The following is a 12,891-nucleotide window of genomic DNA, read 5'->3' as shown; positions in this document are numbered from 1 at the left end:
AAAGGCTTCACTCATTTGCTAAAGGAATCTGGGGCACAGAAAAAGTTAAGGACCCTGTTTTAAGGAACGGTAGAACTGCTTTTATATCAAATTCCTCCCCTAAATCCTTGAGCCACATTTCTACTTAAGAACAACCTCCAGAAAGGCTGCTCATAAACCTATTACTACAATAAGGCACGAAACCTATCTATCTCCTATTTCGCTAGTGACCTTCATCAACATTTGATTCACTTCCCAGGGTCTACCAGCTCTCCCTACTTCTCCTTCTCCCCGCCCCCCCCCCCCCACATCTCTAATGCACGAATCTGAATAACTCCTTCTGGCAGATTCACTCCCTTCCTATTTGAATATCTTCATATCTGCTTTTGTTATCCCTCATTCTACAAAGGAACCCCAGGTTATGGTCAACAGCTAAGTCTGATAATCACTACAGGATCTCAATGTGTTTTTGAAATTATAAAACAATTGTGACAATTATACATGCTTGTAACCCTTCCAAAGACCACCTCGGCTTTCCCATTTCATATTATAAGTAAATCTGAAGTCTAAATTAGGGAATATACTGTTACATATTTAGGAAATAAAAACCATGTCCTCTAGGCAAAACATAGAAAGACACAGTTCATTTCTTAAAGAACAAAGGCATTTTACTTAGGGTCTAGCATTCCAAAACCCGACTTTTGTAAATAGTATGAGAACTGGTGTCTATAGGAACTGAAGTTCACATAACTGACTTTGCTGTAACACTGATATTTCCAGTATCAACAGAACATTTTTTGTTACATCAATCAGAATGGATTCAATGTTCAGATTACTTAAACATCCATTCAGAAACTATTCTCAAATTTGGCAAATCTGTACTACCAATTTAACAATGCTGCCTGGCATAAATAGGAAAACTAAGAGATTAAGGAACACTTTACCTAGCTTTCAAATGGTTACAATGATGATGTGAAACTTCTGAATGACCCTTCCCAAGCATAAGCTATACTGCTGACCTTCTTGGCTGTAAAACTGGCAGCTACACTCAAAGAAAGGTCAAAGAATGTCTTTCTTGACTTTCCCTCTAAAGACACAGAACAATTGGTTTTCCCCCTCCAAGTTGAGCCCTGATTTGTTTGAAAGCTAGAGCTTCCTCTCCTTGGGCTCATTTGCAAAGTAAGGCTTGAGAAGTCTGCCAGGCACACTGAAGGGGTCACTCAGGGCGATCAATTCAACAGGAGCCTTCTACTACAGTAAGTTTGAAGAGCATGATATCAGAAGCTATAATGTATCCCCCCCTGCAAACACATTTAAGACAATCCAATTATCAGCTTAAATCTGAGCCATTATTTAATAAATGTCAGCATCCTAAGGAGATAGTCATTCTCTGTAATCAAGCTTAGTTGGGTAGCTTTGGCTTTTTTTTTTTAAGTTGGGGACTCAGTTGAGGGGGCAACATAAAGCAAAAAAATACAAAGTTAACTTTTTTTTAATGCTAAATATCACAAAACTTGCTAAGTATAGCTGGAAAAACTTTTGTGGGAGTGCCAGTTTACAATGCTAAAAGAAGGTAAACAGGAATCATCAGAAGAGACTGATTTCTAAGCCTGGTCTAGAAATATCTAAGTTCTCAAAACAAAATTTATTTTAATATAGTTTAACAGATATGTGAGGTCATGTGACAGAGTGGGCAGCCTTGAGGTCAAGAAGTCAGAATGTCTGTCTATCTGTCTGTCTGTCTCTCTCTCTCTCTCTCACACACACACACACACACAGACACACACACAGACACACTTTGTGATCCCCTCCCCCCCTTTTAAGCTCTCTTAAAACTATAGTCAACTGTAGAGGGAGTTCTCTCACCTGGGAGTTCCTGTAACAATGAAATGATAAGTCTAAGCCCTATTCCTAATTTGTGTGAGTGCATGCGTAGGGGTGGGGTACCTATGAGGGAAAGAAAAAATGAGATGGAAGGAGAGAACAGTAGGTATTGGCTATCTCACAGAAGTGAAAGTCAAGAGAATGTATTAGATACAGCGCTGGACTTGGAATCAAGAAGGGCTGAGTTCAAGTTCGGCTGTAACTTAAAGACTGTGTGACTCTGGACAAGTCATTTAACCTCTCTATGCTTAATGGACATAGCAGAATTGAGGGCCTCAAAGTTCCCTGTCAGCTCTTATCTCTGAAATGAAACAAGTAACCAGAGAAAGGATAATTTCAAAAACAATGGGAACCAGTGGCAAGATGACCTATTTGTTTTTATATCCTAAAAGTGCTTCAGCCCAGCTCCATCTGAATAATTTGCCGCCACTAAATGTATAGTTATGATACAACTGAGAAAGAGAAGTATATTCTTCACTCCAGAGGATACTAATGCAAGTAAGATACAAGATAATTTCATTTTGCCTAGTAAAAAAAGTAAAATATGATTTAAAAAATTCTTTCATTTACCAAATTACAACGAAACGAGATTCCTGAGAAATATGAAAAATGTCCTCATCTATTTCAAATGCATTCAATAGTGTTTAATAGTGACAGATACAAAAAGAATGGAGAAAGTGAACTGCTTGGGAGGCAGGAGAGAAAAATGGAAGGGGGAATGTGGCTTCAAATTCTGACTTCCAAGTACTGGGGACTTAGGTGACTTTGCAGACAACTTCACCTTTCCAGGCCTCAGACAGGATGACCCCTATACAGACCCTTCCAACTAGAAATCGACAGGCCCAGGATTGATGATTCAAAGTATACAGATTACAGGGCAAAGTCTGAGGTCTACTTCAGAGAAACTGTTTTCTGTCACTGTTAAGTGGCTAAGTTGTGAGAAGGGAGCAGAGCATCACTAGAAAACAGGTTTCAGTCCTCTCCTCCCAAGCTCTGCATATCTTAGAAGTCACATGTTTCTTTAATGACAACTCTGCTCAGGTTGGGGTTTCCTCAGGATCACAGATTTGGAGCTGGAAAGGACTCCAGAGGTCATCTAGTTCAACCCTCTCATTTTACAGACTAGGAGGATGGGAAGATAAACTGCTCTTCAGGAGGCTCCACGATGAAGGAAAAGGAATGGGCTGGAAAATACTGGTGGTGACAGAACTGCCTGTTTCCCTCCTGCCCAACTCCCAGAAAGCATCTGGTAACTGAATGAGCTACTTCTGCTCCAGCGAAAGAGCCTCAAGACCCAGCCTCTTCTCAAAGAAATTGGTTCAGTCTTCAGCAGCATCACCTTCTATTCTTATAGAAGAGCTTGCTCCCTAGTCATTGACACTGTAGCAGGAAACTGAGCAACAGTGGCCTAAACAGGAGTAGCACCTGCTCCCCTGAGCTCACCTTCACATTCCCATGGAATTCTAGTCTCATTAGCTGTTTAAAGGTCATTTGGTGAACTCTCCTTGGTTGTTTTCACCAAAGAGAGCACACTACTTTAAGAGGTATGGTATGAAGAGGCCTTGACAGGTAGAGAGGTCTGTCTTATTGTCCAAGATTCTTGTTTACCAAAGGCAAACAGTTTTACTGTAAAGTCTCACATTCAGCAAAATGTTTATAATAGGCATTAAGAGTCAGTATGATGTCAGTAAATGCATACAGTCACACAGGCCAAAAAGGAAGCAGACAGACATGGAAATAAAGTGGAAATAAAGCTTAATGAACTCATTACAATCAACAATGTTGAGCTCTTTATATTCAGCTCTGGGCTTCACAACTTTACAGGAACAGTAGAGGCAGAAAGGATTCAGATAGTAGTAGCAAGACAGATGATTAATAGGTTGGAAAATTATAGCAACGAGAAACAGTGCGAAAGAAAATGGATTTGGTCTAAAGAAGTACGAGAAGAAGCAACTTTAAGCATCTGCATTAGAGTGAAAGCATCATACTCAAAGTTACTAATGGACTAAAATTCTTGTGAGAATAATAGTACAGTTTGAACATTTCACCAACCAGAAATCAATAAACTGAAAGATGATTTTTCATAAGTGTTGTATTTAAAAATGTTTTCTAGCTATAATTGTGTTAGATGAATAAGGATCCCAAGAAGCAAGAAAACATTTTTCTCTTATAATGTACCAAGACATATGATTAATAGAGATGCTACCTTTCTAAGGAATATGTGATATTAATTTTGAAACATAAGCTGCCAGAGTAGTTGGTTTCAGTCTTTTAAGGTGGCAGATAATTAAAGTAAATTAAAAGTTACTGTAGATTTTCTTTACTAGTTTCTCAGGAAAAGAACCAATGTTGGGAAATGGTTTTGAGTTACACATCTCAAAGTATTTAGTTTTGACGGAAGAAAAAAAGTCTTAACAGTAGACTCTAATAAATGAGAGGTCTGAAATCAACCTCGTCTAGAAATATCTTTAAAAATAGTCCTGCCTGAAGCAAGGGGAATGGACTATTTGACCTCTCAAGGTCCCTCCCAAGGCTAGGATTACGTGATTTTTTTTAACTTTCAGGCCTGCTGTGTGTGTGTGTGTGTGTGTGTGTGTGTGTGTGTGGAGGCTGTCACACTGTCACTGTCTCTTTGACACAAGCACGAGACACCCCAAACTTGCAGCCACTAAACCTGCCCCAGCACTGTATCATAAGCCATCTTTGAATGACTAAGATCCGGGAAGGCAAAAGCTCATGAAGTTGAGGAAATAAGTGTAACTCGCAAGCGCTACTCTGTTGCCTCGGGCCGCCGGGTGCTAGCCCTGGCGCTGGCCGGCCCTGCCAGGCTGCGCGGTGCAGGGCACAGGCCGCCCTGCTGTGAGCCGGCCCAGGGCCAGCCTCTGCCTGCGGCCGGCGGGGTCCCTCCCCTCCTGGCTGGGGGGGGGGCTGGGGCCCTCCGAAGCCGGCCCGGAGGTGCCAGGCTGCTCCGGTCCAAGGCCTTCCCGGCCCCCAGCTCCCCGGCACAATGCGCGGCAGACACTCACTGAGCCACGGTAAACAGGCGGGGGCCGCCCTCGCCGCCCTCCTCCTCCTCCTCCTCCTCCTCCTCCTCCTCCCCCCCCAGACTAACTTGCAGGGAGCGGGGCCCCCGAGGCCCGGGCCCCGCGGCCCCTCGCCGCCCGCGCCGGCCTCCTCCTTCTCCGAAACTTGCCCGGCCCGGGCCCTCGGCTCTGTCTCTCCCGGCCCGGCCCGGGCCCTCGGCTCTGTCTCTCCCGGCCCGGCCCGGCCCTCGGCTCTGTCTCTCCCGGCCCGGCCCGGGCCCTCGGCTCTGTCTCTCCCGGCCCGGCCCGGGCCCTCGGCTCTGTCTCTCCCGGCCCGGGCCCTCGGCTCTGTCTCTCCCCGCCCGGCCCGGGCCCTCGGCTCTGTCTCTCCCGGCCCGGCCCCGGCCCTCGGCTCTGTCTCTCCCGGCCCGGCCCCGGCCCTCGGCTCTGTCTCTCCCCGCCCGGCCCGGGCCCTCGGCTCTGTCTCTCCCGGCCCGGCCCGGGCCCTCGGCTCTGTCTCTCCCGGCCCGGCCCCGGCCCTCGGCTCTGTCTCTCCCGGCCCGGCCCGGGCCCTCGGCTCTGTCTCTCCCGGCCCGGCCCGGCCCGGCCCTCGGCTCTGTCTCTCCCCCGCCCGGGCCGGCCGAACAAAGGCGGCCCCGCGGCCCCCCGCCGGCCCGGCCCGACCATATGGCCCCGAGCTCGGCCGAGCCGCGCCCGGGGGGGGGGGGGGGCCGGCCGGCTTCACCCCGCGGGCTCCGGCGGCCCGGGGCCGCGCCGGGGCCCGAGTCCCCCGGGGCGGCCGGCTACCCGAGCCCCGGGCCGCGGCGCGGCCTAAGCCGGGAGGGCCGCGCCGGGCTTTCCCGGGCGGCGGGCGGCGGCCCGGGCTCGGCTCCGGCCCGTCCCCGCCCGCGGGCCCCGCACCGCCTAGGCCGCGCCCGCCGGGCCCGGGCCGCCGCGTCCGTCCGGTGTCGGGCGCCGGGCCCGGGCCCCGCCGCTAACGGGCCCCCGGGGCGGCCCCATGACGGTGCAAAGCGCCGGGCCCCGCCGGCCCCGCCGGCCCCCCGCCCCGCGGCCTCTCACCTTCATGTCGGGACATCCTAGTTCAGACGGTGGCGGCGCGGCCCCTCCCGGGCTCCGGCTGCACGCAGAGTCCCCGCGGGGGCCCCGGCGCGGCCCGCACCGGCCGAGCGGCCCGGCCACGGAGCGGCGGCGGCGGCGGCGGCGGCCAGGCTCGGGCGGCCCCGGGCTCCGGGCCGGCCGCGGGGGCGGGGTGGGCTCGGCGGCGGCGGCGGCGGCGGGGGCAGCGCTGGCTCCGCCGCGGCGGCGAGGAGGAGGAGGAGGAGGAGGAGGAGGAGGAGGAGGAGGAGGGAGGAGGAAGGAGAGAGGGAGAGGGCGAGGGAGGAGGAGGAGGAGGAGGAGGGATCGGGGCCGGGCCGGGCCGGGCCGCGCTCGGCTGCGCGGCTGCTCCAGGAGGCGGGGCCGACGCCGCAGCTCCGCGCCGCTCGCCCGCTCGGCCGGCGCCCGTCACCGTGACACGGTCCCCCCGCGCTGGGCTGCGGGCCCGGCGGCTCCGGCGCTCCGGCGCTCCGGCGGCCGCTCCTCCCCTCCCCCTCCCCCTTCCGCCGCCGCCGCCCCGCCTCCCGCTCCCGCCTCGGGCCCCGCAGCTGCTGCCGGAGGAGGAGGAGGAGGAGGAGGAGGAGGAGGAGGCGGCGGCGGCGGCGGCGACAACGGCGGCGAGGGCGGCGACGGCGGCCGACGAGGCGGCGGCGGCGGCGGCTCGGAGCGCTCGGCTCTCGGGCCCGCGCTGGGCCGCACGGCCGCACGGCCGAGGGCGGGGCGCTGCCTCCTCCTGCGCCGGGGCCGCCGCCGCCGCCGCGCCCGGGGGGAAGAGGAAATGGCCGGGCCCGCGGCGGCCGCCGTCCCGCCAGAGCGAGGCCCGGCCCGGGCCCGGGGGGCCGGGGCCGGGGGGACACGGGGGCCGGGGGAGCGGGGAGCGGGGCCGGGCCCGGGGGGCGGGGGCCGGGGGGAGCGGGGCCGGGCCGGGGTACACGGGGGCCGGGGGAGCGGGGCCGGGCCGGGGAGACGCGGGGGCCGGGGGAGCGGGGCCGGGCCCGGGGGAACCAGGCCCCCCGGGGGACACGGAGGACCAGGCCCGGCCCCGGGGGCCGCCAGCCCAGCCCGGGCTCCGCGGCCCCTCCCCGCCTCCCACTTCCTGGCCATGTGCGCGGCCCGGGCCCAGTCTGGCCCCGGCCCCGGCCCCGGCCCCGGCCCCGGGCCCGCGCCGCCCAGCCCCGCACCGGCCCCGCCGCGGCCTTCCTAAAAACTGCGGGAACCCCCAGCTCTTTTGTTTAGGGCCCAGAGCTGCCCGGCAACATGGCCGCCGCCCCGGGGAGCGGAGCCGACGGGAAAGCCTGGCCTGAGCTCGGTAGGAAAGAGACCCGGCCCCGGTGCAACGTGAGTAATGTGTTTTCCTCAGAATGCCCGCGTTCTTAAAGCTGTTTCTCGGAAGCCGCCTCGTTGCTTCACCTGCGGCCCGGAGGAGGGCCCGGGCCCGGGCCTGCAGTCCTGTGCAGCCTTGCACAGATCGGACCCTTTTTGCCACCTGAAACCTTAGAGAGTTGCCTAGCCCCCCAGACACCAGATGCCCTGCGGAGGCTCCCCCAGCGGGCCTCGAATCCAGCTCCGGCGCCCTGGCAGGCAGCCTTCTGCCCAATGCACCACCCTGGCACTGGGTGGTAGCATGGAGCTGATCCCATACGTGGCTTTATTTTTTTTAAGTTTTTTTGCAAGGCAGTGGGGTTAAGTGCCTTGCTCAAGGCCACGCAATTAGGTCGTTATTAAGTGTCTAAGGGCAGATTTGAACTCAGGTCCTCCTGACTCCAGGTGCTCTGTCTACTGCCACCTAGCTGCCCCCCATACATTACTTCAGGCGATTTCCACCAACCTTCTGATGTAAAGATTATTATCCATAACTAAAGGTTAAAGAACCTGAAATGCCATGCTTGGTGGCCTTGGGTCACACTCTGGAGGGTGGAGCCTTCATCCCAAACTCATGCACTCTCCAGAAATAATACCTGGACCTAGTGGGACTGAATCTAGGCTTCTTCTCCCCCTCCCTGTGGACAAGAGTGTGAGTCACAGCCCCACCATCTAGAAGTGGACATTGTATTAATACGGGGTGACCCCCAGTTCTGGAAGTTAGAATCCAATACCAGCCACCTGGGGACCTTGGGGATGTCCATCTAAAAGCGGGTGGGGGGTAGCACTACATGATCTTTGAGGTCCCTCTTCTCTACTGCATGTTCCTGTTAAGCTCAGGTAACTTGAATGCAGGGCCTAGCTGTGTGAATGGGAGCCACTGGTTCAGATAAGGGACTCCCTTAAATATTTTGGGGTCTCTGACTTCTGAAAACCTTTCCATGAATCATGATCACCCATGCTCTGGGAGAAATTAAAAGGAAAGCACTTCCATTAGAAAAAGCAAAGCGTCTTCAAGAAATAAGTCGTTCCTCTGAAGTATTTAATAATAGGACACTCATTTTTCAAAAGATTCATGCTTTCATGTCTTGAGAATGGCATTCCAGAATTGATCTGGCCAACCTGGTGAAGAACCTTTGTATGTAGAAGTCAATAAATGGAGTCTGCCATTTGGCCCATGTTTTAAGACTTCCAGGTTGGTAAGATTAACCAGAACTTTGGTTCCTCTAGAATACTCTTTGAGAACAAATTTTATGTTACAATGAGGCAAGGAAATAGGATTTCAGGAAAGTACTGTGGTTTTGCCAGTATAAATAGCATTGGAGAAAAGTGAATGATTATTTTTCAACAGGTTGAGTTTGCTCTTTTCATCATTGTTCAGCCTAACAATGATTCATTACCAACTTCACTATTTTTCTCACCCGGTTATTTAAAGGAATCATTTTGCATTTTTGATAATTTAGGTAAATCCAACCATATGGTAGTACTACCAGAGTAACACCTCTCTTTGTTAGATTCCTCTGTGGGACCCTCATATATGTGTATCTACTCAGGTCCTATATTTGTTAGTAAAAGTAGTAGTAGAACCAGGGTGGAGACAAAGTACATTTCTTCGAGTGTGACATTTCCACTCCAACTTGAGTCCATGTTGTAAGGAAAAGCCCAGTCTAGCTTCTACCCAGATTATCCTTTCTCTCTATAAAAAGGATAAGTATTCCTGGAGCAGCTAGGTGGTGCAGTGTATAGAGCACCAGCCTTGGAGTCAGGAGTACCTGAGTTCAAATCTGGCCTCAGACACTTAATAATGACCTAGCTGTGTGGCCTTGGGCAAGCCACTTAACCCCATTGCCTTGCAAAAACAAAAAACAAAAAAGAATATGTATTCCTGTCATCTTGGATTTTAAATAATGATTAGGAAAGGTAAAGCTTTAGGTAGATTATGGGTGAAATAAATTTTATGGGTTCTACAAAACAATAACATTGTCTTTTTATAGGAAAATTTGTTCCAAGTTTCAAAGAACTCAATTTCAAATGAATTTTTGCAGCATTACCTAGAAATTTGGACTGGCTTCAGTGTGAAAGACTGATGTGCATCTTAACCTCGCACCAAGGATTGAAGAGATGAACAAAGCAAAGGGAAGACCCAGCCCAGGAAGGTTAAAGGCAGGTTGAGAATAAATGGCCTAGGGGGGAGTCCCTTAAGTGAAAGTATGATTTCAGGGGCACAGGACAGACCCAACACCCTCTCAGCTGAGTAATTCTGAGTGTGGATGACCTTCTTTTCAGTACTCTCCTTCACCCAGTTTGGGTCCTGGCCTTCTTTCAGGGTTCAGATCAAGCTCTTAATCTTCCTTGAAACATTCATGGACCCAGCCTCAGACCAAATTTTTCTCTCTCTTATCTCAGTTTCCATAGCTGTGAGCATCTGTGCCTTTTTAAGAATTAGTACTATTTATTCAAATAAATAGATTGTGACTTTGTAGTGGCTGCCTTGCACACCTTCAGGGCTGTGTCCCCTCTTCCCCTTCCAAAATCACCTCCAAGGCCTTTTAACTCTTCCACTCCTTCCAGCCTCTAGGCCCCTTCTCTTGAAGGTTATCTTCTGGGGATCTAGTAGGTATGTATCTATATTTTACCTCTCCCATCAGTTTATGAGTAGTTCCTTGAGGTCATAGATTGTTCTTGTATTCTTGGTACCTGACAATAGAAGGTGTTTAATAAATACCGGAGGATGATTCCTTTTTTCTGGTTTGCCTGCAGCTCTAAGGATACTTCTGGGCACCTAGTGGCACAAGTCTGGAGTCAGAAAGACTGTTCTCCCCAAGTTCAGATCTGGCCTCAGCTACGTACCAGTTAGTTCTGTGATCTTGGACACATCCCTTCACTCTGTTTGCCTGAGTTCCTCATTTAGATAAGGAAGAGGAAAACTAGTATCTCTGCCAAAGAAACTCCAAATGAGTCACAAAGATTTAGATGGGTCAGAAAAATGACCCAACAATAATAACTAAAGATACTGCCTTTCACTCTCTAGATATGTATGTGGACAGTATAGCAGAAGGCTCATAGGGCACTTGGTAGCCTAGGGGAGAAGGAGTAGGCTTTCCCAATCCCTTAGCTGAAGTCCATATTGATTGAGGCACCCATGGGCTACTAATTACGTCTTCAGTTGCTCAACAATCATAGGCTGCACTTGGAGCAGTTAAGTGAGCTAAAACCGACTTCTTGCTTGGAGATCCTTAGTGTTCCCCTGCACACGGCTCATCAAAATGTGGCTTTTTCTATCAGAAAAAAAACCCCTGAAACACATGGAGCCCTGTGCAACCTGCTGGATGAGAGATGGGCAAAACTTGAATAGTGTACATACCTACCCTTAAGGGACTTGGAACAGGACTCTTATGACTTCTTATTTCAGGGGCAGGTTAATGGTATGTACAACAGTACAGAACAGCAGTGACTCTGGGGTCTGAGGGCCTGGGAACAAATACTGCTTCTAGTTGATGTCACTGAGCTAGGACCTGGGCCTTATTGTAAAACAAGGGGGTTGAATTTCTTGGTGCTTAAACTATACCTCTAACCTTAAAACTCAGGAGGCACAATTTTATGGGTGAATTTATCCTATAGTTCTTTTTCTTTTCCATCCCATTTTTTACAAAGAAGAGGCTGTTGATCATTTAATGTGCTCAGCACCTGTTCGCTTGGTTAAATGTAATCTACTTTCACACTTCTCTTTACACAGTCATAGACTTCTTGCTGCTTCTTTGCTTTTAAATCCCTCTGGTCTTTGTTCTCTATTGTTAGAACTTATTTTCCTTATATGCTTTTCCTGAATCTATTCTTTCTCTTATTACCTTCTCTTTCCTTCCTGTTTCTCTATACAGTGAAATATATTTCTGCACCTCACTGTATAAGGGTATAGTTTTACATTCGTTGCCCAGTTCAGATGAAAATGAGGTTCAGGTGTTACCCACTCTCCTTATCCCTTCTTCCTTATTTGTATAGTTTTGTGTTTCCTGATTATATGACATAATTCCACTGTCAGTCCTTTCTTTGGTTGTTATTCCATTGTTTCAGTCTTGTCCCAACTCTTTTGACCCCAAAAGGAGTTACCTTTGCAGAAATATTGGAGTGACTTGCCTTTCCTTCTCCAGCTCATTTTACAAAGAAGAAAACTGAAGCATCTGGAGCTAAGTGACTTGCCCAAGATTACACAACTAGTTAAGTGTCTGAGGCCAGATTTGAACTCTGTGAGGGGAGCCTTTCTGACTTCAGACTGGCCACTCTCCACAGTGCTACCTTTTCTTCCCGCCTCCCCCACCTCCACCCTTTTCCCTCTTCACTTTCTTTTAAAATCAGTAAAACATTACCATTCCCAGGTAGCTCAAACATAATAGGAAATAAGCTTTAAAGTAGACGGGTAAAGATTTGATTCCTGACCCTGCCCTGTCTCTGCCAAGGAAATTGGACCCTAGCCCACTTCTGGGTCAGGTCGGGATTCTCAAATCAGTATGATAGCTTTTGGAAAAGGCAGGTCAGTTGTTGTTCGATTTATGCTTCAATTGTTTCAGTGATTACCCCAGTCTGCTCCCCTGAATGTATCATCTCCACCCATTTTTATCTTTATCCCCATGGAACCTGATCCATCCTTAATGAGAGCTTTTTTGTTCATTAGAAGGGATACTAAGTAAATCTGCATGGGACTTGTTAGCTTGCTGTCCTCTGTACAAACCTTGCATCTACATTTTTGTAATTGCTGTTGCCTTGCCTCCCCTCCCCCCCCCCATCTCCCTTTAACCTGGTTGATATATCTTGATTGCTATTTTGGTATAGGACAGAGAATTGGATTTGAAGTTAGAGGACCTCTGTTCAAATCCCAGTTCTATCACTGTCTACATGATCTTGGGTAGGGTACTTTTGAGTGGCAACAACGTGTCCTTATCTCTAAAGTGAGAAGGTTGAAGTAGATGACTTCAAATTCTTCCAGCTCCAAATCTGTCATACTGTGATCCATGATATACCTATTCTTATTTAAGTAACTGCTGAAAGGACTCCTAGTAAGCTTTCCATGCCTCTCAGTTCAGTAAACATTTATTAAGCTCAAGTCTTGGATGACAACATCTTTGAAAGAAGTCTTGAAAATAAGTTGATTTTATTTACTGCATATTCGTGGCATGTCACCATGACTGGACAAGTGCTAGCTACTCTTATCTAGATCACTTCTTTATTCCTCACAAGTATCTGTTTCAAACCTTTTCTTCTCATTATTCACCTGCAGTTTTATCCTAATAACAACACTTAACCTAACTTTAAATTTCATTGTGATGACAGAGACTTTCTAACCCAAACTTCTCAGCTTTTCTGCCCATATCCTGCTAGATTCCGCTCCCTCCCGCCTCTTTCAGCCAGCATCCTTTCTTTTTCCCATATATCCTCAATCTTTTCTTTGCTATTGGCTCTTTCCCACCTATCTCCAAATATTCTCAGGGCTTCATGTCATATCAATTCCATCTTATTAGAATCGCAGAGAGTC

At 49.9% G+C, this 12,891-nt stretch overlaps 2 protein-coding genes across 5 annotated transcripts in view; one reads left to right on the top strand and one right to left on the bottom strand.

Moving 5' to 3' along the window:
- KCMF1 (potassium channel modulatory factor 1) overlaps positions 1-6,109 on the bottom strand; it is a 111,969-nt gene extending 105,860 nt beyond the window's left edge. Inside the window, exon 1 of the mRNA XM_074196222.1 lies at positions 5,967-6,109. Coding sequence (XP_074052323.1) covers positions 5,967-5,982 — 16 coding nt within the window. The 5' untranslated portion in view covers positions 5,983-6,109. The remainder of the gene's footprint in view (positions 1-5,966) is intronic.
- Positions 6,110-7,120: 1,011 nt separating this feature from the next.
- The window catches only part of TRABD2A (TraB domain containing 2A), a 174,553-nt gene continuing 168,782 nt past the window's right edge, over positions 7,121-12,891 (top strand). For all 4 annotated transcript variants that reach the window (XR_012470681.1, XR_012470680.1, XR_012470679.1 and 1 more), the window contains exon 1: positions 7,121-9,527. The gene's annotated coding sequence lies outside the window, so the exon portion shown is untranslated. The remainder of the gene's footprint in view (positions 9,528-12,891) is intronic.

Source organism: Macrotis lagotis, chromosome 1, assembly GCF_037893015.1.
Source record: "Macrotis lagotis isolate mMagLag1 chromosome 1, bilby.v1.9.chrom.fasta, whole genome shotgun sequence".
In the NCBI taxonomy this organism is placed as follows: Eukaryota; Metazoa; Chordata; class Mammalia; order Peramelemorphia; family Peramelidae; genus Macrotis; species Macrotis lagotis.
This window is presented reverse-complemented; position numbering and strand designations above follow the sequence as displayed.